General features: G+C 46.6%; 3 protein-coding genes across 5 annotated transcripts; 2 read left to right on the top strand and 1 right to left on the bottom strand.

Moving 5' to 3' along the window:
- Positions 1 to 12768: 12768 nt before the first annotated feature.
- LOC128810209 (translation initiation factor IF-2-like) lies at positions 12769 to 16000 on the bottom strand. 3 transcript variants are annotated; one of them, XM_053982860.1, is made up of 3 exons: positions 15660 to 16000; positions 14953 to 15099; positions 12769 to 13204 (listed from the first exon to the last, which is right to left on the bottom strand). In XM_053982860.1, exons 1-3 carry the CDS (start codon positions 15975 to 15977, stop codon positions 13055 to 13057), a joined length of 615 nt encoding a protein of 204 aa, XP_053838835.1. In that variant the 5' UTR covers positions 15978 to 16000; the 3' UTR covers positions 12769 to 13054. The 3 variants fall into 3 exon arrangements, with proteins under 3 accessions (XP_053838835.1, XP_053838834.1, XP_053838833.1); XM_053982859.1 differs by lacking the exon at positions 12769 to 13204 and having other exon boundaries at positions 14779 to 15096; XM_053982858.1 differs by lacking the exon at positions 12769 to 13204 and having other exon boundaries at positions 14779 to 15099.
- Positions 13635 to 14659, top strand: TGFBR3L (transforming growth factor beta receptor 3 like). The gene is made up of 2 exons (XM_053982861.1): positions 13635 to 14148; positions 14569 to 14659. Exons 1-2 carry the CDS (start codon positions 13697 to 13699, stop codon positions 14603 to 14605), a joined length of 489 nt encoding a protein of 162 aa, XP_053838836.1. The 5' UTR covers positions 13635 to 13696; the 3' UTR covers positions 14606 to 14659.
- INHBB (inhibin subunit beta B) lies at positions 15976 to 21794 on the top strand. The gene is made up of 2 exons (XM_053982857.1): positions 15976 to 16378; positions 19040 to 21794. Exons 1-2 carry the CDS (start codon positions 15976 to 15978, stop codon positions 19813 to 19815), a joined length of 1179 nt encoding a protein of 392 aa, XP_053838832.1. The 3' UTR covers positions 19816 to 21794.
- The last annotated feature ends 1025 nt before the right edge of the window (positions 21795 to 22819 follow it).

Raw genomic sequence — 22819 nt, forward strand, 5'->3', positions numbered from 1 at the left:
ACGAGCAGACAAGTTGCTGCTATTTATCTGCTACCTGAATTACATGCAGAAATCCACACTAGCTAAATTCTTCTGGTTTTGTTGCTTGGCTGTATAATTCTCTCATGCGGTATGAGACTTTGTTCTAAAATTAAATTTTCCTTTTGCATGCAAATGCTAATGTTAAATCTTGCTTAAACATTCTTCCATGCAGCAGAACACCCAATTTCTCATGAGGATGGTGGATTTACGTTTTCTCGGGCATTAAACCAGTTTGCTTTGCAAGTGTAAGTTTGTTCTGCTTGCTGAGCACTGATTTGCATGCCTGAAAGAATACTTATTGTTCCCTGAGACTGTGCAGTACTTCACTAAATGTTTTGTTTCTATGGGTGACTAAAGATGCTGGGCTTTCTTTGAAATATAAAGCCTTAATTTGGGGGTGGGGCAGAGAATATCCTATTTTTTTTTTTTTTTTTCCTGGCTCATGGTCTTTCGTCCCCCAAACTATTCAGTGTCTGTCATGGAGATAGGATCTACTAGGGATATAGCAGCAAATGGCCCCTTAAGCATTGTAATTCCAAAGGGGGTTGGAATTTTAAGTTGAGGTGAGATGGGGATCACTGGCCTTTCTGATAGAGTTGATTAATCTTCAGAGTTTACAGTAAGTTCCCTTCAATGAGCTTTGTTACTTGGCTTTGGGGCAGAATCAAATGTTTTTGATATAATCAAAATATATAATATAATATAGATATAATATAATATATCTATTATATAGATATAATGTTTTTGATATAATCAGAGTTTATGGAGTTTGTTTTTACAGCCTAGCGTTTGGGGTATCGGAGGCTTTATGCATGTTAGCTTCATAGGCCAAATACCAGAATTCAAGGACAAACTTGTGCACGCATGTAGCATTGAGAGACAAGGAAAGTTACTCCCTACTGTTTAATAGTGCTGTGTTTTTATTCTAGAAAGGAAAACACATACAACAAACTGAACCTGCTGTTTGGATGAGTGTTTCAACCTGTGGTCTCTAAGAGTGCTCTGAAACATGATTACTCTCCCCGCAAAATGATGGCATTACAATTCCATACTTGTAAACGAGGAAAACAACTGTGGACTGTGGGAAGGAGTAATTATCTGAAAAAATAGCCAAATTCTTCCTTGCTTCTAAATGAAAACCATCATGGTAACATTGCCCAAGATACCCTGCAGTTTTACTTCTAGAAATTTGGCTCTTCAGTTTTAAAAAGGCTGCTGAGAACCAAAGAGAGATGGTCCTGGTCAGACACAGACCCCCCTGACAGAAGTGTCCTTTCCCAGAATGACAGGCTTCAGAAATCAGATATTAAAACTGTTTCTTGCTTGGAAGTTGGTGCTATGAAAACCCAAACCTATTAGGTTGCTGGAAAAATGCCTGCAGGATGGACTAGGTGTTTGTTTTTAATTTTCTAGTTTGTGCCCTGGTCATTGGTGTGGAAGAGCCTCTTTCACTCAGGGGTCTCTGCTTTCATTTCTCTATAGCCTGCTTGAGGGGTTCAGAGGGTTTCCTAGGTCTGCTTGGGTTCAGGCAGCTTAATAAAATATGAGCCCTTCTTTTCCTTTCACTCCTGGTAACTGCACCCCAATTAGGTGCTGAGCAGTGCCACTGTGTGACAAGTACTTGCATCCCCAGCTATGGTTGGCTGCCTCATTCCAGCTCTGAAGACTGCAGGACAACAGAATGAATCACACTATGGGAAGAACAACTACTCAGAGAAGGATTATGAGCACTAGGAGAGCTGGATGCTTCAGACTTTGCTAACGAAAGCTGCTTCCTACCTGAAGAACAGCAGCAGAATATGTGATTCACCCACTTCTGCAGTCAGGTTAGAACTTTCTAATGTGGTACCTTGAGTAAATCTGCTTGAGTGATGACAGTAGTGCACTAAACACTCATGGAGCAGAGGGAAACACTGTGCCTGCTTGAGTTGTTTTGTTTTGCCTTTTTTCCCCCCTTTCCCTCCCTGAACAGTGTGGAGGGAGGAAGGCAGGCAGAGCTTCTCCTGCGTGGGAATAAAGGCCACATTTGCAGCTTTGCCTCAGGAGTTTGAAAAACCATAAGTCAGGCCTCCAAAACTGCATTTGGTTTAGAAATAATGAGATGCTTTAGAAAATGAACTTGGAGTTCTCTTTCACAGTCTTTTTGTTTCCAAGCATTTTGAGTACCATTGCTTCATGTTTGCAAGCTTTCTTTCTTCAACAATGATGGCAGAAGTACTTTTTTCGATGAAAACAAAGATGTTCTTATGCTTGCTGATTCCAGCACCTGGGGCATAAATTTTAAAATATTGTGGCATTTGGAGAGAAGTGGAGGCAGGACACGCAAACCACTCAACTTTAAGCCCCATTTCTGCTGGGTCACTATCCTTTCCAGTAGGAATCTGAAGGATTGCAAAAGCCGGAACATAAGGATCCCCTGTTGGTGGTCCCAGTGTCTGTCTTGGCAGCTTGCCAGGAGCCCAAGGGATGCACTTAATTTTCTTTATTCATTAGCATATTTTTAATCAAATCCATCAAACCACAATGTTTCCACATGTCTCTCCCATGGCAAATGAACAAAAATAGGTCAGTGCCCAAATGTACCTTTAACACACTGCAGTTCACTCCCTTTCTATAGTTGCAGTTGGAGGACAGCAAATGACTTGTACTCTGCACCTGGTCAAAACTTATGATGAAGACTTTGCTTCTCTCCTGCAAGAAGTGAGCACATGGAGTTTGTCCATGACACAAACTGCTTTCCATCCACTGCCCAGTCAGAGGGCAGAAAGAGCTGTGTCTGAATCCTCTCCAACTTGAAGCTAAGTTTACAGCCATTTGTTTAATAGTGAATAATCAAGCAGGTGCAATGTCCAGGGCTGAATTCCCTGGCCCTAATGAAGTTCCAAGACTGCTTACGCCTAGTTTAATAACAGGCTTTTTACATTCTTGTCACCTGTAACCTACCTTCATATACCTCATGCTGCCAACCCATCTCTAGCCAGGCAAGGAAAATGTTGCAGTGTTGAGATCATGTTCACACTTGCAGCTGAGACGTGTCTTGCCTTGTTTCTTATCTCTGAATTGTTCATAACAAGAGCTAAGTAAAAATTACTCTTCATGTTTTTTACATGAGCTTTCAAAGTTGGTTCTGGGTGGGGTGAATATTGCATCAACACCAAGTTAAAACTTATCTTTTGTTCTTCTTTTTTGGAAAGAAATGGGGATATAGATTCCAGGGAAACCGTCTTCCCTATGAGACACAAATCAGGTAAAGTCAAAGGTATTAAATAGGTTTGGAGTTTTTGAAATGCAAGTGTATGACAAAGGGATGTCTGCTTTACTTTGTTTTCTTTCTCTTTTCCTAAAAGGCCTTTCCCAGGACTTCAAATTTAAAAAAACTGATGAACACATATCCTAAATGCCGAAATTTGAATGGAGTTGTAGCCTGTTCCCAGCTGCAGAAAAGCTAGGGAAGTGAAAGGTTTGAAAAGCTCTGCAGCCCCACCTCTTCTGGTAACCCCTTCCTGCTGACAGCACCATCACTCCAGACAGGCTGCAGCAAGTGACGCATGCACAGAGGAAACTCTGCTGCTGGCAGAGTCTCCCTTTCAGTCATCACAGGCTCCTTTGCGGTTCCTCTTGTTTTGGGAAATAACCAAGGGGTGAGGGTAGGAAAGGTGTCTTAGCAAGACTGTTAATTTTGGCTTCCCAGTTAAAGGATTTGGGCACTTCCTGCTGGGAAGGCCTTTTGCATGTATTTATGTCAGAAGCCCAAAAACAGAGTATGACTCTAAAGGCTGGAAGTCCATAGTGAGAAGATGAAATTTTCTCTGATGTGCACCAGGTGGTCTCTACTAAATAACAGAGCATCCCAGTTGTGGGGCTGGGGAGCTGTTTACTCCTGCCTTGTTCCATGCCTGTAATCATTCACAGCAGCAGTCCCATGTTATGGGCAAATACTCTACCAAATTATTGTTCTGTTCATTCGGCTCTTCCACTTCTGCTCTAAGTACTGTCTTCCTTGACAGCTACCAACCACTTGGTTACTTTCGAGTCTTAATACAGATAGTTAATGGTTTGCCTTGTCTAAATGACTTACCCCTGTATTCTTTTATTGTCCTTTGACCATTACTGTTAAACAAGCTCAGCCTTGCTACCTAGACAGAAAATAAGTTCCAGCAGGACTAATTTTGCTACAGGCTTAATCCTGCAAGTTTGTGCTTTGTCACTTCGAGAAAGAAGAGAGTCACTTGACACATTTACTTCACGATTTCTCTACTGTTGTGCCTGTTTTGTGGGGAGACTTGGGTCTGTACAGATTTTATTGTGTAGGGGTTTGGACTCTGGGGGAGCTGCCTCTCCTAGCATGGCAACAACAGTGATGTTTTAGCTTGGGGGAAGCAGGCTTCGAAAAGGTCTTGGGCATCACTGGGGAGTGTTGCAATGCCAGTTCTTGACAGCTGCCGCAAACCTTTGCCTTTTGAAGTGATGTTTCCTGAACCATGCTCTACCTCAAAATGGCAGCCACCAAAACCAAGAGGCTGCTCCTCTGCCTGAGCAAGCCATGGGCAACACAGCCTCTTAAATCTACCTTGCTTGGGGATCCCTTGGGCTTCACAATTTAGGCTCTCTCTTGGCTTTTTTCCAGGAACACAGCGTGGGTCCGTTCATGCAAGGGAAAGGCAGGGTGGTTGGCAGCACAGCAGTGTTTTGTATACACTGTGCTTGGCATTCAAAAGGCTAGTGCTGAACATGGGGAATTTCACATGGCTCAATTCCCTTCTGCCCCGGGGAAAGTGTATGTCTCCTCTCCCAGCAGAGTGCACTTACCAGGATATGCTTGGTGCCAGGGAGGGGACTGCCTCTATCCTCTTAAAGCTGGTCTCATGTGAATTGGCTAGTTCCAAATGTTTTGGCTAGCAGGGTGAGAAGAAGGGAGGCCTGGGTTTGTGGGTCTTTGAACTGTTTACAGAGTTGTGGGTTCCTGCTCCCTTTGGTCACGCACTGACTCAGCTGGAGGCTTGGGGAGTGCTCCTGTCCCAGCACCACCCCATGGCCTGCTCCTTCTGAGAACACCTGAGCTGCCTCTCATGCTCTCTGGCATCCCTGTCAGGCAGAAAAGAAGACTGAGCCCAGCTCTTCTTCATGAACTGTTGGACTACTGACTAAATTAAGGTATGAATAAAAATAGCCTACGCCCATATCCTACACCCACCTTGAGCTCTTTTAGAAACAGAGAAGGAAAAAAAATTTTATTTATTGCTGCATTTTTGGACACCTGATCTGGAAGGTGGGCAGACTGAAAACACCTGCTGCACTGAGTCCTTAGGGAAGAAAGTCAGAGATGTTCATCTAGTCATTGTAAGGGACTTAGTCTGAGATGGATGCTGCAGGCTTTACAATACTTGGAAGCCTTTGGTTTGCCACTAAATCCAGCAACAGGCACCTGGGCATCTTAAATATACCATCATGGAAGTCACTACCACATCAGATGCTCAAGGTTTCTTTGCATTTTGCTATGACACAAGTGATTTTAACATAGAAAGTCAATTAATGGGGGTAGGAATTCAGCAGCGGCTAAAACCACATGTTTCACAAATTTCGAGTTGCTCTAGCAGAAGTTGAGTAAGTGTCTTCTGTCTCCTTGAACTTTGTCCTGACCTGCATGTGCATGATTTGTACTGGGAGTGACAGGGAGTGGACAACAAATGTTTCACCAAAGTGAAATCTGTGCAACAGCCTTATTTCTCATGATATTTGTTCCAGTAGTTCACCAGGCTGTGGCCAATTTACTTAGTTGCTGTCCAGGAAATACAGGTAAATAGCATGCAATCATACTGATGATATTAAACAAAAGCACCTTTCCAGTGTGACTGCGCACCACTGGCAGCTCAAGTGCACATTTTGAGGTGGGGAAATGCCGACGACCTGAGGATCACCTGGAGCTGAATGAAGCAGGAGCCCTTAGAAATGCAGTCTGAGCCATCATACCTAATGCTTAGCTTTTCTGTTATTATGAACAGACTATTTTTAAAACACACACACAAAATACAGGGATACTGTGATGCCTAAATAACTGGTTATCTTAAATTTTCTCTAACCCTGACATCTGGAAAAAGCTGTGGCGGTACAAAATATCATCTATTGCTAATTCTTTATGCAGCTCTAGCACCTTTCACCCTGAAGGACCAGACCCCTTGACCTCTGGGCCATGACTACCTTCCCATTTGCCCCGAAAGACCACAGTAAATGAGGTCATCTTGGAGAAGTCCAGCTGTGTGATAGCAGCTGCTGCCTTATGCTCCCCTAAAGGGAAAGTGGGGCCTGTTTTAGGGTGTGTTGGGACCAACTGAATGCAGGCCTTGCATTTTCTCTCAGTGCCCTTCACTGTTCTTGTAGAGGTGGCCCTGCAGAAGAGGGTCCCAAAGGATGCAGCAGCCAAGTACAGCATCTGATGGAGTGAAAATTTGTGCACAATTCAGAGCAAGTACCAGTTTACAATAACCTCTAGTAAAGAGGAACTGTAGAGAATAAAACAAGTAATTGGATCTGTGTCGGGGTGCTTTAGTACCAACGATAAAATTTGGCCAAAGAAATGAAGCTCACACCTTTCTGTTGCACACAAATAAACCAATATTTCCTAGGGATCTTTCACAACCAGTATTGGTGAGGATTTATCACACATAATGTCCAAACCTGAATGCACCTGGCCCCAGTATGGGATCCTTAGTGATTGTTTTTTGGGGTTTGGGTGGTTTTTTTAATATTCCATTTTCAGCTGGAAATTACTGATGTGACCAAAGTCCGATTCCTTTCAGCAGTTTCTCCCTTCCTCCCCCCACCTTTTCGCACTCCCTGAGGTCTGACCATCTGGAAATCCTCCTCCACCTCTTCATCATGTGTGAATTTCCACCTAGGGCTGAAAGTGTCACTGTACTAAAGTGTGATGCATTAACACATTGAGGCAGAAAGCAGAGGGGAGTTGGGGATTATAACACTTCATGACCCACTCCACAGTCGCTCTATGATTTAATCATCTTTATCAGCTTGTATCCTTTTCTTTGTATCCCATATTTTCCCTGTATCCTTTATTAAAAAATTTCCATAATTAAAAAAACCCCAATGCTCTACACAAATACGTGGAGTGCAGAATCTTATATTGAGACTAGAATCAACTGAAAAAGGCAAATGTCTCAAGGAAAACATGCCTCACTCAAGCAATCTGGGGGACCTAGAACCCTCTTTCACAACGAAGCTGAATAATTATCTATATCTCCTATTGCAAACTTCGGTTTCTTCCTCCCAGCTCTCATGCATATGATCTGAAAAATATATATGTATATCTAAAATGTAAGTAGTAAAAATGTTATCTTGTACAGAAAGGAAACAAACCCTGAAAACCAGGTGCCATGTTGGTTTATACTTTTGGGAGAGTGGAATGGAAAATTCACTAATTTGGAAGTCAGTTAGTTAGAAGAAGGCTAGGCAGCTAAATACTGAGGCTTATTATGCTTCAAATAAATATATATATATGTATTTTGTGGCTTGGTTGCTGTAATCATCTTGGATGTAATAATGTTACTAGCCTCAGGGCTATATTTATTAAGATTTTAATTTAAAATCTTTCTGTCCTTCAGCATTTAAACAGAGGAAAACCCCATGTGGAGTAGCCAAAAAAAAAAAAAAAAGTTCATCCTTTTCTTTTTCATGCATTCCCCTCCCCTAGGCCCTCTCTCTCATCTTTTAAGCAAAAAACCCTAGAACAACACACTCTCCTTTTGCAGCTCTTCACCCTGCTAAGACTTTAGTACCTGTGTATGTTTGTTAGACCCAATGTCTGCTTAACATGATCCGTGTGCTTCTGCTCTTGCCATCTCTGAAGCAGTGGTTTATTTTCTTATCCTGGTATAATAGTATCAGTATATTTCACAGTAATATTTCCACATATTATAATTTATTCTTAATAATGTTCTTGGTAACAATCTCAACCACAGCTGTAAACAGTGAGGGGGCAAGATTATTACTCAGAAATGGCAAAGGGCTGTGGAGAAGTTTGAGGGTTATTCTTTGTTAATAAGCGCCCCCACTTCTGGGAAGATCACAGCAGGGAAATAACAGAACAAGAAGACCCGCTTGTAGCCTGGAGAGTGAAAAAGCTGTCACAGTGTAAGTGCTTTTTCACGTGTTTTGGAAGAAATGGCAGAGGTTACCACCCAAGTTGTACAACATTTGCAACCTGTTTTGTTTGAATCCCGCAGCATAGTCAGGCACTGACTTAGGACTGATAGATACTAAGCAGGGCAGAAGGTGATTCAGAAATATTTGTTAATAAGGTTCTCCTGTGATTTAGTGTGGTAGCAGAGGACCTTGCTTGGAGCCAATGTCCATACAGCAAACATGGTGGGTGAGGCAGCCTGAACATTCTAGCTAGAGGCCTGCAGAGGCTAAATAGCACTGGGCAGATGAGAGTGAGTTGTGTGGGACAGCTCTCAGCTGGGCTAAATCTGTAGAGCTCCACTAACTGGGACAGTGTTACTGCTCTGCCCCCGTGGAAGAACCTCCTTGCTTGAACTGGGGTACTTTGGTCCTCTTACAGGAGTGGCTTGATCCTGGCCCTAGCAGAGAGTCAACCATATCACAATCATCTTTCAAATCTCACTCTGACATTCTTTTGCAAACAGCCGAACTGCACAACAGTTTTCATTTAATATAATAAGCTTCATGGAAACAAAACTGTGCAATTTAACTATGAACAGATTGAAAATTACTTTTGACATACAGCACCAAGGCCATGTTGTTTGTGTCAAGTTCCATGGAAAAGATGAATTCTTGTATGCCTCTTTTCTTCATTTCAAAGCAACTTACAGAGAATTGAATGCTGTCATTCTAACTTAGAGCTAGTGAAAATGGGCTAAAGAGAGAGAAATTCAGGCTTAAGCCCAGGACTTCTGGCTGCAGCCTGTCCAGAGGAAGTAGGTGTAGTCACTTCCTCTACATTGTGCTACTTGCTTGTGGGGGAAAAAAAAAAAGCTTATGTTCAGGTACTCACAGAGTGCTACTGATTGTCCACTGTGACATGACTCGAGTACTCCATTTCTCTTATGGCATTGCAAATCTACCAGCCATTTTTTGATTCTGAGCTTCATTTAAAATTTGAGGGAAACATCTCCATCTTGTCACCACTCCCTGATAATCACTGCTGTTCTCAGGACAGCTGATTTTAACATTGCTCCATGCTAAAGTTCATTTTCTGGATCTATCAGATACATCAGTCATGGGTGGATGTACAGAAGAAAAGCACCCGTGGACTTCTAAATGCGCTGCCTCAGTAAGTAGTGTTCAAATTACAAAAAGTCAAGTTTTAACTATTTTGTTTACCACTTAAATGCAGATTTTATTTTTACCCACTTTGCTACTTTGCAAGCCTTTTGGTGTGAACTTAAACAAACATGAAAATCATGTTCTTTACAGTATGTTAAAAGTGCTTATATGTTAAAAGTGCTCACCACAAAGCAGACACTTCTTTGTTGGGCAACCAGCACAGCTTTTTCATGTTCTCTGTGTGTCCTCACCCGCCCCAACCTATTTAGGTCAATACAAGCAACTTCAGAGGAAGTCACTGCCTGGTTATAAGGCTACGGCTTTGGACTGCAGAGGACAGACTGTGCAAGGAAAACAAGAACACTCTGGGCCATCAACAAGCAGAGGATAGCTCTTGAATATCACACGGGATATCCACCCAATGGTGTTTGGTCCCTTTACTCTGGAGATTGGAGCAGATCCCTGAAGTCAGCCCTTTTGGCAAAGGGACACGGCTGTGTGCGGAGACCTGCCTGAGGCAGGGACCTGGCTGCACTGCACCACGGGCACAAGATTCAGCCACACTTCATTCCCCACAGTGAACCTGGGGCTCGGCTGCAAACCTTCCCAGAGCATGGAGGGGTCATTGAAGAGGATCAATCAGTCAACACATTGCCCATGAAGCACAGGCAGGTAGCTGAGGTGAGGGGAGCAGGACTCCAGCCACGCCGAAGCAGGTGCAGTGGGAGCAGGAGGCTGAGGCTGTGAGTATATCCCTGCCACCCTGTCCTGCTGTCTCCCCCATGTCCCCCATCCTGCCTGACACTTGTGCTGAAAGCTGGCATTCAATAGGTGCTCTTCAAAACCGGTTGAGGGCTCTACTATATTTCTTTGTGACTCATCTTTCAGATTCTCGTTGTACCTGCTTTAGATTAAGTGTTCCCAGTTTGATCAGGTCTTTTGTTTCTGTCTGCTAAACCCCTCTTCTTCCAAGTGCTGTTCAGAGTAGGACCCTTTCTTTTAGAGAACAAATCTCTGTTAACAAACAGTATTCAATTAAAGAAGCATGGGCAGGAGTGAAGAAGCCAGATTAACTCTTAGTGTTTTTATTTTTTAATGAGTTAGGTCTACCTTTGACAGTTCAGAAAATGTCTATGTCATTCAGAATGCCATTTACCTACCTGATTTTCAGTAGGACTTTTATACAGAATTATGCTGCTTTTGAAACATCCAGAGTCTTTGCCACACTTGTTCTAGTAGTAATTTTGTGTAGTGAGGAATGAGTCTGATTACAGATACATAATTTCATGTGAAGCTAAAGAATGTAGTGAACACAAATTCCAGATAGAGCACAGCACTCCCAGCCTACCACTGTGTCGGTGTGTCTCAGTTTCTCTGTATTTCCTGCAAGATGACAATGGCCACTTTGTAATATGCTCTTTCAGATATGAGGCAGAAGTATACACTTCAAGGTCTAGCCTTGAAACTTCTGTGGGATAGCAATGCTCTTCTGAAGTGCCATTTAAAACAGATTGCGTTTCACTACGTGCAAAAATCCCCCATATAGATGCAGCTATATGAGCAAAAAAAAAGTGCTTTTGCCAGTATAGCCTATTTTATTTGGGAAACGCTTGCAGAAAAAGATGCTTGTGCTAGTAAAACTTGTATTTGCTGGTTATCAAAGGACAAGCATTTCTAGTGCAAACCAGGCCTCTCTTATGTGAAGCTTTTATTCAGTTCAGCCATCAGTACAGCAGAGAAAATCCTACCTCAAAGGGATTAGTAAGGTTACCTAATAGATATTATTAATGGTTTAAGTGCATAAAAGGTGCTTTAGCTAAAGGTGAAGGGCTAGATCCTTTGCTAATGTAAGTTGTTCATGGTTCCACTGAGGGCATGGTAGAAACACAGAGCACTGAGGGAGCTTCCTTGTGCCATTGCCTCCTGCTCAGTTTCTAGCTCAGGGCTGCACTGACTGGCCTCTCCAAGAGTGACTTCTGCATCCTTACTCCTGAGAAAAATGTGCATAAGCAAATATCTAGGTTATAAAGGAAGAAAAAGTTGTATCTAGGAAGACCCTGTTTGAGCAGGGAGGTAGGATCAGATGACCCCATGGGTGGTGCCTTCCAACCTGGCCTGTTCCGTGATTCTGTAGCAGTCGGATGTCTCGGGAACATGCTGCCTTACACTGCCTGAGGATCTCAGTTTATACTGTTTTCATTATACTAGTAGCTTTTTATAGGCATCAGATTCCAGTCATGAGACTTGATGATTCTACAGAAAATACCCTCCGACGCTGTACTTTCTCACAGTAGGGCTCCCTGGCTAATCGTGTGCTTGCCCGTCAAGCACAAATCCCAGCCATTTCCTTCCCAGTTTTCCCCTGCATTTAATGTATGGAAAAGCATGACCCTGAATCAGATGAATAGCAGCCGCTTTGAGAAGGTGTGTGTGAAAATGTATCCTCACGCAGATGAGCTCAGAACAAATAGAATAGAGGGGAGGAGGGGAAGAGAGCAGAGTCAGGGAACGTGAAGCTACCCTTTCCCTGATACTTCAGCCACTATGTGTAAGCAACAAGTTTATGCCCAAGGGAAAGAACTGAAAGCTGAGGAAATCTTAAAATTAACAGAGCTTTATGGCTCAATCAATAGGCCATGCTCCCTGAGCAAGATTAGAAATCAGATGGCACATTTCTTTCTGTTAACCCTGTTTGCTCTCCCCGAAGGCTCTTCTGCCTGAAAGCATCTGAAGTTTGATTAAGTTCTTCTCTAGGAGGAAGCCAGAGAAAGTCCATTGTGTGAGAACTGCCTCCAGAATGCTGTGTTGGACACACTTTAAATAACAATAGAGGTTATTAGAGTATTAGTTTGTTAGTAATTGTGAGAGAAGATAAGTCTTCCCAATATTTGAATATGCAAAATGGCTTTGGCTAACTGAGAAAGAGGGGGGGGGGGGGAAGCAAAAACCAAAACATGCCACTACAATGAGTAACAGGGATGATTAAAAATCCCCATATGTAAAAAAGAAAACCTCTACCTTGTTTTACTGCTAGAAGTACCTTGCCAGATTTGTTATCCCCATCAAATCCATTATATTTTCCCTCTTTGGCATTTCATTTTCACTGGGGCAATGAAATAGTTTTTTCCAAAGGGAGACGGACTGTGTTTGCACCTATTTCTTGTTTGACAGTGACCTCTATGAACCAGTCATCACTGCTCTGCCTGTTGTTTTCTTGTTAGCTCTTTGCTGTCAAATTAATTACTGTGAAGTACTAAGCTTGTTGCATTCACGTGCTCTTATTAGCTCACAGGATGTCAGAGTGATTGGATTTTTAGCATTATTTCTTTTTTTACATTCTAGGCTTTCCATTCAAAACCTGTTACTGGCAGGGAGGAAATACTGTACCTAATTCTGATCTCTCATCAGGGTAGCTCCAGTGATGCTGAGGATTTACAAAGCTGTATATGCAATTAGATTTTGTTTATATTAAACCCAACATGAACAATTAGATTGGGATTGCAATGTGACTTTGAAGCACACATTGAATGTCTTTCCTTTTGCAGTATAGAACAAGAAAGAAAATATTTAGGATGAGAATAGCATTTGTCCTCTCCATTCTTAAATCACAGTAATGAGCTGATCCTCCACTTGACCCTCTTCACACTCCCGAGTTGCTTGTATTAGTGACAGCTAACAGCTCTCACTCGAGTGCAGTCCAGGGATCTATGAGAAGTTTTATTATTTTCTTCTTCTACAAAATGAAACGAGCAGAAGGAACTTCTTTGCTGTCATGCTTTAAATTTGTGTGTCCTGCATCTGCCCTTGAAAAGCACCATCTGTCTCGGTGAAAAAGATGACGGTCTTGAGAGTTGTCTTCACTCCTGAAGGTAGATTTTCTTTGCTATTTAAAAAAAAAGTAGATGCGATTAGAAGGGCCGGCAGTCTCGCTGGCCGGGTAGGAGGCTCAGCCTAAGGTGCTCCTTCGCCCAGCGCAGAGCTCCGGCTCCAGCGCGCACCGCCCGCTGCCCAGCCCCAGCCTCGGCCCCTCGCCTCTGCGGGACCTGACACCCCGGCCCGGCCCGCGGAAACCTCCCCAGCGCCCCCCACGGCCGGGTCCTCCCGTGCGTCGGAGGGCTGGCACGGGATGCCGGCTGTCCCCGTCCCGCTGCCCCGGTGCCGCTTCCCCGGTGACCCCGCCCGGCCCCGCCGCCGCTTCCCCGCGCGGCCCAGAGGGGGCGCCCTCGGCCCAGGCTTCCCCCGTGACGGCGGCGGCGCGCGCGGGCCCCGCGCAGGTGAGCGCGACCCCGCGGGGGGCCCGGCCCGGCCCGGCCGGGGCGCGGAGCGGCCGCGGTGACGCCTCGGCGGCGACGCCTCGGTGCTGCCGCGGCCGCGGATGTGCGCCGGGCTTCTCCCCACGCCCCCGCGGCCCCTGTCCCTGGCCGCTGGTCCTCGGGCAGGACTTCTGGCGGGAGCCGGGTGGGAATCTCTCCTGACCCCTGCGAGGGGTGTCAGAGCCATCGCCTTTGCCTCGGTGCCCGCTCCCCCCCCACCCCCCGCCAAAGCGCTGCCTCGCGAAGGCGCGCAGAAAACCCGGTCCCCGGGCGCGGGCAGGGCCGGCTCTGCTGCCGGCTCCCTGCCACGGCTGCGGGAGTGCACCGGTCCCGTTATTTCCCCTCCCGTCTCCCCTCGGCCGCCGCCCCGGTCCCCCTCCCCCTGCTGCCTTCGACAGGCTCCGCGTCCCTCCTGCCCCACGGAAAACACACACAGTCCCCGGCACCCGCCCCGGCTACCCGGCCCATTCAAACAAACAAACAGAAACCTGCCCCGTCGCAAAGCCAACCGACGGTAAACTTTCTAATGACTCCTTCTTTCAAGTGCTTAAAAGGCAAGGAGCACCGGGGGAGGGGAAGAAGGGGGCATCCATCTCCCGGCCGGGGCGGGAGTGGGGCCAGAGCTGCATCCGCTCGGGGTCCGTCCGTCCGTCCTGCCGGACGACGGGACAGGGACGGGAGCCGGTGTGTGGTGGGTGTGTTTGCAGGAACCGGGAGGGAGGGAGGGAGGGGACGGGGGGAGTTAAAGAAACAGCATAGTTAATATTTCCACATCAGGAAGTTACTGTAATAGCCCAGGGGGCAAAAGACTTAACTTAATCTCCTAAATAGTGAGGAACCCATGGCGTCTCTGTTATAGGTTGGAGTTCCCACGTGGTTTTAACTCATGTATAAAAGTTTCAGTAGAAAGTGCCACAATGTCGTGATTTTGCAGGGGGGAAAAATTAGCAGGAGGAGATCAGAGAAGATAAACGAGGAGCAAGCAGCTTCCCCGAGACCTTTCACTGCGGATCCGAGAGGGAACATCAGACGCGTAAAAAAAGAAAAACAAAAAACAAAAACAAAAACCAAAAAGCCAAACAAAACAAAAAACCCCAAACAAAACAAAACACAGCGTTCAAGCCAGCACAAGGCGAGCGAAAGATCAAAAAGACGCAGAGGGAGACAGATTAACTGGAGCAGCAGCAGCAGCAGCAACAACAACAAAAATCACACTTAAAATAATAATAACAATAATAATAATAAAACCCAAACCACCAACAAGGGAGATATTGTTTAAAAGAGCAAGCGAGGGAGCGAGCCGAAGAGCTGGTCTGACCGAGTGGATCCGTGCAGCTTCTCCTGGGATCGCCGGGATCGCGCCGCTTCTCCGCTCCGCGTCGCGCAGCGTGCGGTGCCCTGCCCGCGGCGGGGGTCCCCGGGTGCCGCCACCGCATCCGCGCCGGACTCCGGACCCTCCGCGCTGCTTTGAAAATAAAAGCATCTCGCTAATAATAAGCGGGACGGTGGGGGGAGAAGACTCGCAACAGTGGAGCTGCCAGCCGCGCACCCCCTGCCCGTCGCCCCCGGCTCCCTCCCCAGCTATGCTCCGGGTCAACTTTGATGGCACGTTGAGAAGCAGCGGGCGCTGAAGGGGGACAACCGAGCGGAGCGGAGCCGACCTGCTCAGAGACCTGCACCCACGGATTGTCTTGCGGGGGCGGAGTGGGCGGGGGGGTACAAGTGGCATTTCTCCCCCCCCTCCTTCCAGGCTATAAATTGGATTGTATATAAATCTGCTTCGTTTATCTCCCTGACCCCCCTCAATGACGCTGGACTAGAGAGCTCCTCTCCGCGGCCCGCCCGGACCTGCCGAAGCGAGCGATGGACCACGAGCGACTGCGCCCGGGGATGCCCCTCTGAAGCGACGCGGGGCACCGGGGCAGAGCGGCGCCGCCTCTCCCCTGCTCCCCGGATACCCTCGCACCTCCGGCTCGCTCCCCGCTCCCCCTCCCTCCTCCCCGGGCTCCGCAGCCACCCCCTCACCTGCTGCCGTCCCCCTCCCCCGTGGAGCCGGGCTCTCTCCGTGCACGCCAAGCCTGTTTCCCCCCCCGCCGCCAACTTCGCCCTCGGTGCCTGCGCGTGCAGCCTCCCCCCTCCGCCTCCCCGGCGGCACACGCCGCTTCCCCGGGCGCCCCCTCCCTCCGCCGCGGCTCCCCCCCTGCGCGGAGCGGTTGCGGCCCCCCAGCTTGGCTGCCACCGCCCCCTCCGCGCCGCGGAGCGCTCGGAGCGGCGCTGCCTGCAGACGGGCTCCCTGCGGCGCTCCGGGGCGGCCCCCAGCTCGGCCCCCCGCTCCTCCGCCATGGACGGGGCGGCTCGCCGGGGGGTGCTGGCCGCGCTGCTGGCCTGCGGGCTGCTCCTGCTGGGCGCCGCGGCCACCCCGACCCCTCCGGCCCCCGCCGGCGGCTCCCCGCAGGACACATGCACCTCCTGCGGCTTCCGGCGGCCCGAGGAGCCGGGCAAGGTGGACGGGGATTTCCTGGAGGCGGTGAAGAGGCACATCCTGAGCCGGCTGCAGATGCGGGACCGGCCCAACATCACGCACGCCGTGCCCAAGGCGGCCATGGTCACGGCGCTGCGCAAGCTGCACGCCGGCAAGGTGCGGGAGGACGGCCGCGTGGAGATCCCCAGCCTGGACGGGCAGGCGAGCGCCGGGCCCCCGGCCCACGACCCGGTCTCCGAGATCATCAGCTTCGCCGAGACAGGTGGGCGCCGCCCGGCCGCGCGCCCCCGCCGCCCGCGCCCCTCTGCCCGACCCGCCGCGGCCCCTGCCCTGCCGCGCTCCCCGCCTGTCCTGCCTCGCCCCGTCTGTCATTCCCCCTGCTCGACCCCTGTCAGTCCCCCTGCTTGACCTCTGTCAGTCTTCCCTCTCGCCCTGCCCGTCCTCCTGCCCACCTTCTCTTTCCGCCTGCCTGACCCGTAGCAGTTCCCCGGCTGCCCTTGCCTGGCCCCCTGCGCACCCTTCTTGTCCTCCCGCCTGTCCTTCTGCCTGGTACAGGCACCTGGCCGCCCAGCTCACCCGCTTGTCCTTCGCCTCATTCGCTCTCCCCTCTGCCCCGCACCGTCTTGCTCTGGCCCTGCCCGCGCTTTCCCATTCTCCTGCTTGTGCCCCTGTGCCCGGGATTCTCCCCAGGCTGTGCCTTGCAACTCCCCTCTCTTGTCCCTCCATCCCTCCGCAGCCTCTGTGCCCCCGGCTCCCCTCTGGCGGTCCTTCGAGCAGCACCGGGGTTTGTCTCTGTCCCTGTGTGTCCCACTGTCCCTCCTCTGCCTGTCCCACTCCATCTCTCGCATCCCTTGCCTTGTCTGTCTGCCCTGCACATTCATCTGGTTCACTGCCTGCATCTGTTGAGGCTTGCATTTGCCCATCCTCTCTTTCCGTTTGTTTCCCATTTATTTAGCTTTCTTTTGCAGTATTGGCCTTGTCTGTTTGTCCACTGCATGTAGTGTCCTACCAAGTGTGTCTGTTTCCTCTCTGTCAGTCCGTTTACTAACTGCCCTCCATCCCCACGGTACCAGCCATCTCAGTCCTGTCCAGCCATTGCAGTTATGTGTCACCGAATCCCTTCAGCACAGCTTTCCAGTAGTTTAACCACTGTCCCTGTGAACTTTGCACATCTGGCTGGAACACCATCACTCTGTGAATTACCTCTCTCCTGTCTATCTGCCCATCTCTCCTTTCCTTCATCACTTTATCGCTCGTTTCATTTTCCTCTCTCTATCTTCTTGTGGCATCTATATATCATTTGTCCACAAAATAAATCTCTTTCTATCCTGTATGCTGCCCACTCATCTTCTTTATCTACCCTCCCACTTACCAAAGGCATATACATTTACAGTATCTATGGGATCTGTTGCATTATGCATATGCTTGTTATATTCACATACAAAATTTATGAGTGCACACAATCTCACACAACACAAGTGATGTGGATCGGTGCAGCAGCACCGTACTGTTCTTTTTCTGTCACTGTCACCACAGTTTACGAAAAAGTTGTGTATTTACTAACATGCGAAAGGCTTTCTTAGTGTACATTTTGGGGGTTATTATTTTTTAATAGGATGTTGTTGGGAGATTGGGGGTGGGCTTGTACTTCCATTTGGTATTCAGTCAATCGCTGTCTTTTGTAACACTTCCAAAATTGACTTTATGTAAAACGTAGACAAACACAGTGAAAATTTTTGTCACTGAACTATTACAAGGTACTGAATGGGCTCTGGAGGCACATTTGAAAGGCATCTAGGGTAACAAATGAAGACACCGACTACGCAAAAAATCCCATTCAGAGATTGACAAAAATGCTAAAGATTCTTAGGGAAGGAAAAGGCAGAAAAAAAAATCTACATTTAGCTCTGTACAGACGGCAGCAAAACTGATAAGGGCAGATGAGAAAATGCCTTTCCAGCAATAATTTTAAATAGCGATTGGGATGCTTTGATTCAGGAACCAGAATTATGGTCTCCGCCATAAAGGCCGGCACATTTATCACCTACGTCAAATTTAGTTAGGACTTACATTACAAAATTGCAGGAAGGCCGCTGGTATTTCTGAAATGTTTCATGCAGCAGGCTCTTCTGTTTACAAATAAGGGGTTATGTCAGACATTTGGTGACATTTGGTTTTCTGTGACAATTTCTCTCCTTTAATTCTGGTGTTGCTGAAAAGCGTATTGAGAACAGCCAATAACGGCATTTACAGCGGGAACAACCGCTTCATTGCCTTGCCTCGTATGGGAGCTCATCGTTCTGGGGAGAAAAGGCAGAGATTGAAATGATTAATAATAGCTGATACTCTACCAGACTAAGTGGGGGTTAGCTTGATCTGTTGGACAAGCAGGGACATTACTGAAATATTTTCCATTCTGTCTCGTGAATTCTCTCCTTTAAACCGCAAGGAGAATATGTGCAAATCGAAACAAAATCCCTGGTTTGGCATTGGCGTTTTAGTGGTTATTGAAAGAGCTCTCCCCATGAGAATTGGCAGGTAGCTGAAAGTTAAAACTATTCTTAAACTGATGATATAGCAGAATCTAGTCCTAGTGCCGGTCTTTTTCAAGGTGCTGCTGTAGCATCTTTAAATCTGGCTTTCTGGAAAAAAACATATATTCGGGAAAACTCTTACTGATGTCTGTGGATCTGCCACATCCGACTACAGCCCGATGTTGAAGGCTGCTGTGAGAAGTCCCCTTTTCAATTAATTCTAATTGCAAATTGGGGATATCTGATGCAGTGCATGCCGTCTGACTGGCACAGCCCTGTCACTGTTCGCTCGATCTGCTGTGCTCTAGTGTTGTCCCTGAATCCAGAATGGCACACAAGCTAACATTTCCTTTTTGACTTAATCTTGCTGATCTCTCCTTATCTTGCAGACGATCTGGCCTCATCTAGAGTCCGCCTCTATTTCTTCATCTCAAATGAAGGGAACCAGAACTTGTTTGTCGTTCAAGCCAGCCTGTGGCTTTACTTGAAGCTGCTTCCATATGTCTTAGAGAAAGGCAGCAGGCGAAAAGTAAGAGTCAAAGTCTATTTCCAAGACCCGGACACTAGCAACAAGTGGAATGTGGTTGAAAAGAAAGTTGATCTCAAAAGAAGTGGTTGGCACACTTTTCCCATGACAGAGGCGATCCAGGCTCTGTTTGAGAGAGGAGAAAGGAGACTGAACTTGGATGTTCAATGTGAGGGCTGTGAAGAGTATTCAGTGCTGCCAATTTATGTGGACCCCGGGGAGGAATCCCACCGGCCTTTTTTAGTGGTGCAAGCCCGCCTCGCTGATAACAAACACAGGATCCGGAAAAGAGGCCTGGAGTGCGATGGCAGGACCAATCTATGTTGCAGGCAACAGTTTTACATTGACTTTAGACTCATTGGGTGGAATGACTGGATCATAGCACCATCAGGTTACTATGGGAATTACTGTGAAGGGAGCTGCCCGGCCTACTTGGCCGGTGTCCCGGGGTCGGCTTCCTCCTTTCACACCGCTGTCGTGAATCAGTACCGAATGCGGGGGCTGAACCCGGGCACCGTGAACTCCTGTTGCATTCCAACCAAACTTAGCACAATGTCAATGCTGTACTTTGATGATGAATACAACATTGTGAAAAGGGACGTTCCCAATATGATTGTGGAAGAATGTGGTTGTGCTTGATTTAAGGTGTGTTTTGGGGGGGGAGAGAGAGAGAGGGGGAGAGAGAGAAACATTCCCGTACAAGATGGTGTTGGAGGAAGTTTCACTGTGTATCCAGGCATCAGTGTTGGAAAGTCACTGTGGAAAAGTTTGACAAAAAAAAAAAAAAAAAGAAAAAAAGAATCATTTCACTTTGGTGTCAGGACAGTGGCAGTTTGTGGATCATGGACACTTATATATTCTATCACTTATAAGTTAATGCTATGAAATATCTTAAAGACACACACACACACACATGAAATGTGGGCACGCACACAAACACGCGCTCAGACACACAGACACACACAGACACACACAGACACACACACACGAGGCAGCTCGGAAAAGGGACATGAGCACAGAAAGTCAGTGACCAGTGACGATGGACCTAAATGCCTGCCAGTACGAGTGAACGGCTGAGCAGCTGTTTCCCCGCCTGCCGGCGAAGCCAGACCGAAATGAGCTCCCTTTGCTCAGGCAAAAGCACAGACTGTGAGAACACAACGTATTCTTGCACGCAGGTGTCAAAATGACCAAACTTAGAAAACTAAAAAAAAAACAAAAAAGAAAAAAAAAAGTCGACTGTCACCTCTTAGGTCTAACAGGAAGCTGCAGGACACCTGGCTTGGGAGGCGATCACTTCCTCTTAATTTAAATTTATCTAAGCATAAACATCACAGATACCCACTTCTTGCTACAGCACTTCCAGCAAGGAATCCTGTGGTTCCATCGGGGGGAGAGAGAGAGAGAGAGAAGAGGGGGCAGACATGTAAGAAACTGCTGTATTTCTAACACCTGGCCGTTGCAGAGTCACAAGCTGGGCTGGCATGATCTGATGCTTTTACTGCCCACTAGCAACCCATGGCTGGCTACACCCGCCGTGTCTTGGAAAAGGGAATCGATACCATATCTGGACCGTGTTGACTGTTGGCATCTCTCACTGTGCAAAGAACAAAAAGTCAAAAGTTGCAATCTGTGTTCTTCAGTGGGGGACTCGGCAAGGCTACGTCACGTGGGGGATGAGCAAACAAGCAATGGCCACCATGGCTAAACCAATGAACCCTAAAGAGGAGTGACAGAGTGGAGACGTTCTGGGAAATGCAGTGCATTTAATAACAGGCGAGGAACATTTTTACAAGTCTTGGAAAGGAGGAGAGAGGAGAGTGCTTTCAATTTCCTTACCAGGAGGTGTCAAGGATGGCCATAAAGATCAGAAAATAATGATACAGCATAGCACTTGCAAACTGCTTGAATGCACGTATAATAGCACTTGCAAATTTCAATGCCTTGAAAAGTGGTACTTGATAGTGCACTTATCTTTGCTCACTATCTAGGTAAACAGGTGCCGCATGAGCTATGCAATTTAAAGTGTTGACCCATACTAGACAAAACTGGACTTATGATATGACTTTTTTATATTTTTTTATACTTGAAATTAAATCTTTTGCTTCTTTTTTAAAGCGAATGATTGCTTTTAATGTTTGCACTGATTTAGTTGCATGATTAGTCAAAAACTGCCATTTGAAAAAAAATGTTATTTTTATAGCAGCAAAAAATGAATACAGTTAAATGTATTATACAGAAATTTTGGAACCAAAGAGGCCAACATATTAGTTATAATTTTTATGAGATGGCAAAGCCATCATATATCATGTAGTCATACTGAGCAATCCCTCACGAGGCCTACCAATTGTTTCAGGGTACAAAATGGATTCTGTTTGTTCTATTCAGTGTCTTTTCTATACCATACGCACATGGAATGTAGAGTGAAAAAAAAGTGACTATTGTAGAATACATTACAATATGTGCATCCTTTAAATCCAATTTTTATGTTTATTTAATAAAGTTCCTTTTAGGTTCTGTTCCATAATAATTTAAACCAAACAATTTTCACTTAGATTTGCTGTTGAAGTATTTTACATTTGTGTACAGTTTAAATAAATAAAAAAGATTGAAAACTGGATGTGCTTTTTTTTTTTTTCAGTGTGTAACATCTGGAGGAACTTGCTTACTTTCAGGACTGAATAGGCTGCAGACGGTGAACTGTCGCATTAGACTGTAGTCGTATTAGTCATTGCAGAAAGCCTTGTCTGAGAGCTCAGCTGCGATCCTAAAAATGTTACACTCCAGTTTTATTGCTGTCTATACATGTAAGCATCTGCTTCTTTCTCTCTGCAGCAGTGCAGGGGCTCTGGGCGCAGGAACGGCGCTGTTCCGCATACCTGCAGGTCATTTACAGCAAGTTCCTGGTTCACCTGCTGTGTAAGAATGTAACTTCTTCTCTGGGTCACTCCCTGACTGCTTAGAAGACGTAAAAAAAAAAAAAAAAAAAAAAAGTGGAAAGCACTTCCAGGAATAAAGGACCAATAGTAAAGTAAGTTTGATTAATTTTTTTTTTTTTCCAAAACTAGCTGACACTAAGAAAAAGGTTTTTTTTTTTCTTTTTAATAAAATATCTCCCTTTTACTAACAAGCCCTCAAAAATGTTGAGAAATACTCAAGTACTCAGCTGCACATACATCCAGATATTGATTTACCTGATTTTCACAGATAAATTCTTCTTCCTGGAGACCTGAGCAAATGCCAGCTGAAGCTGACAGAAGGACCTCTGTTGACTTAGCAAATGTTAGATCTGACCCTGAAACCTGAAAAGTGTTGAAGAAGCGAGATCATGCAACTAATGATGGGTTCTAGTTACAATTCACATTCAGGTGTAGCTCTGCCCAGCTCTCCTCACAGCCAGGCACTGGGTTTAAATGGGAGACCTGGAAGAGTAATTTGCTGTGACTGTGTCAACAATCTGCTTCTCAGAACTTTGTCCTCCAGATCAAATTTTTTGAATATCTCACAGCTTTCTCACCACCTCGAGCTGCACATTGATTGTCAAAGCCACTAACCACTCACTGTTGCTGCTCCACCTCTCGGCAGCCTTCTCTCTGGTTTTTATTCCGTGGGTCAACTAGGCTACTGATAAGTTTAATAAATT

This window comes from Vidua macroura, chromosome 7 (genome assembly GCF_024509145.1).
Source record: "Vidua macroura isolate BioBank_ID:100142 chromosome 7, ASM2450914v1, whole genome shotgun sequence".
Lineage (NCBI taxonomy): Eukaryota > Metazoa > Chordata > Aves > Passeriformes > Viduidae > Vidua > Vidua macroura.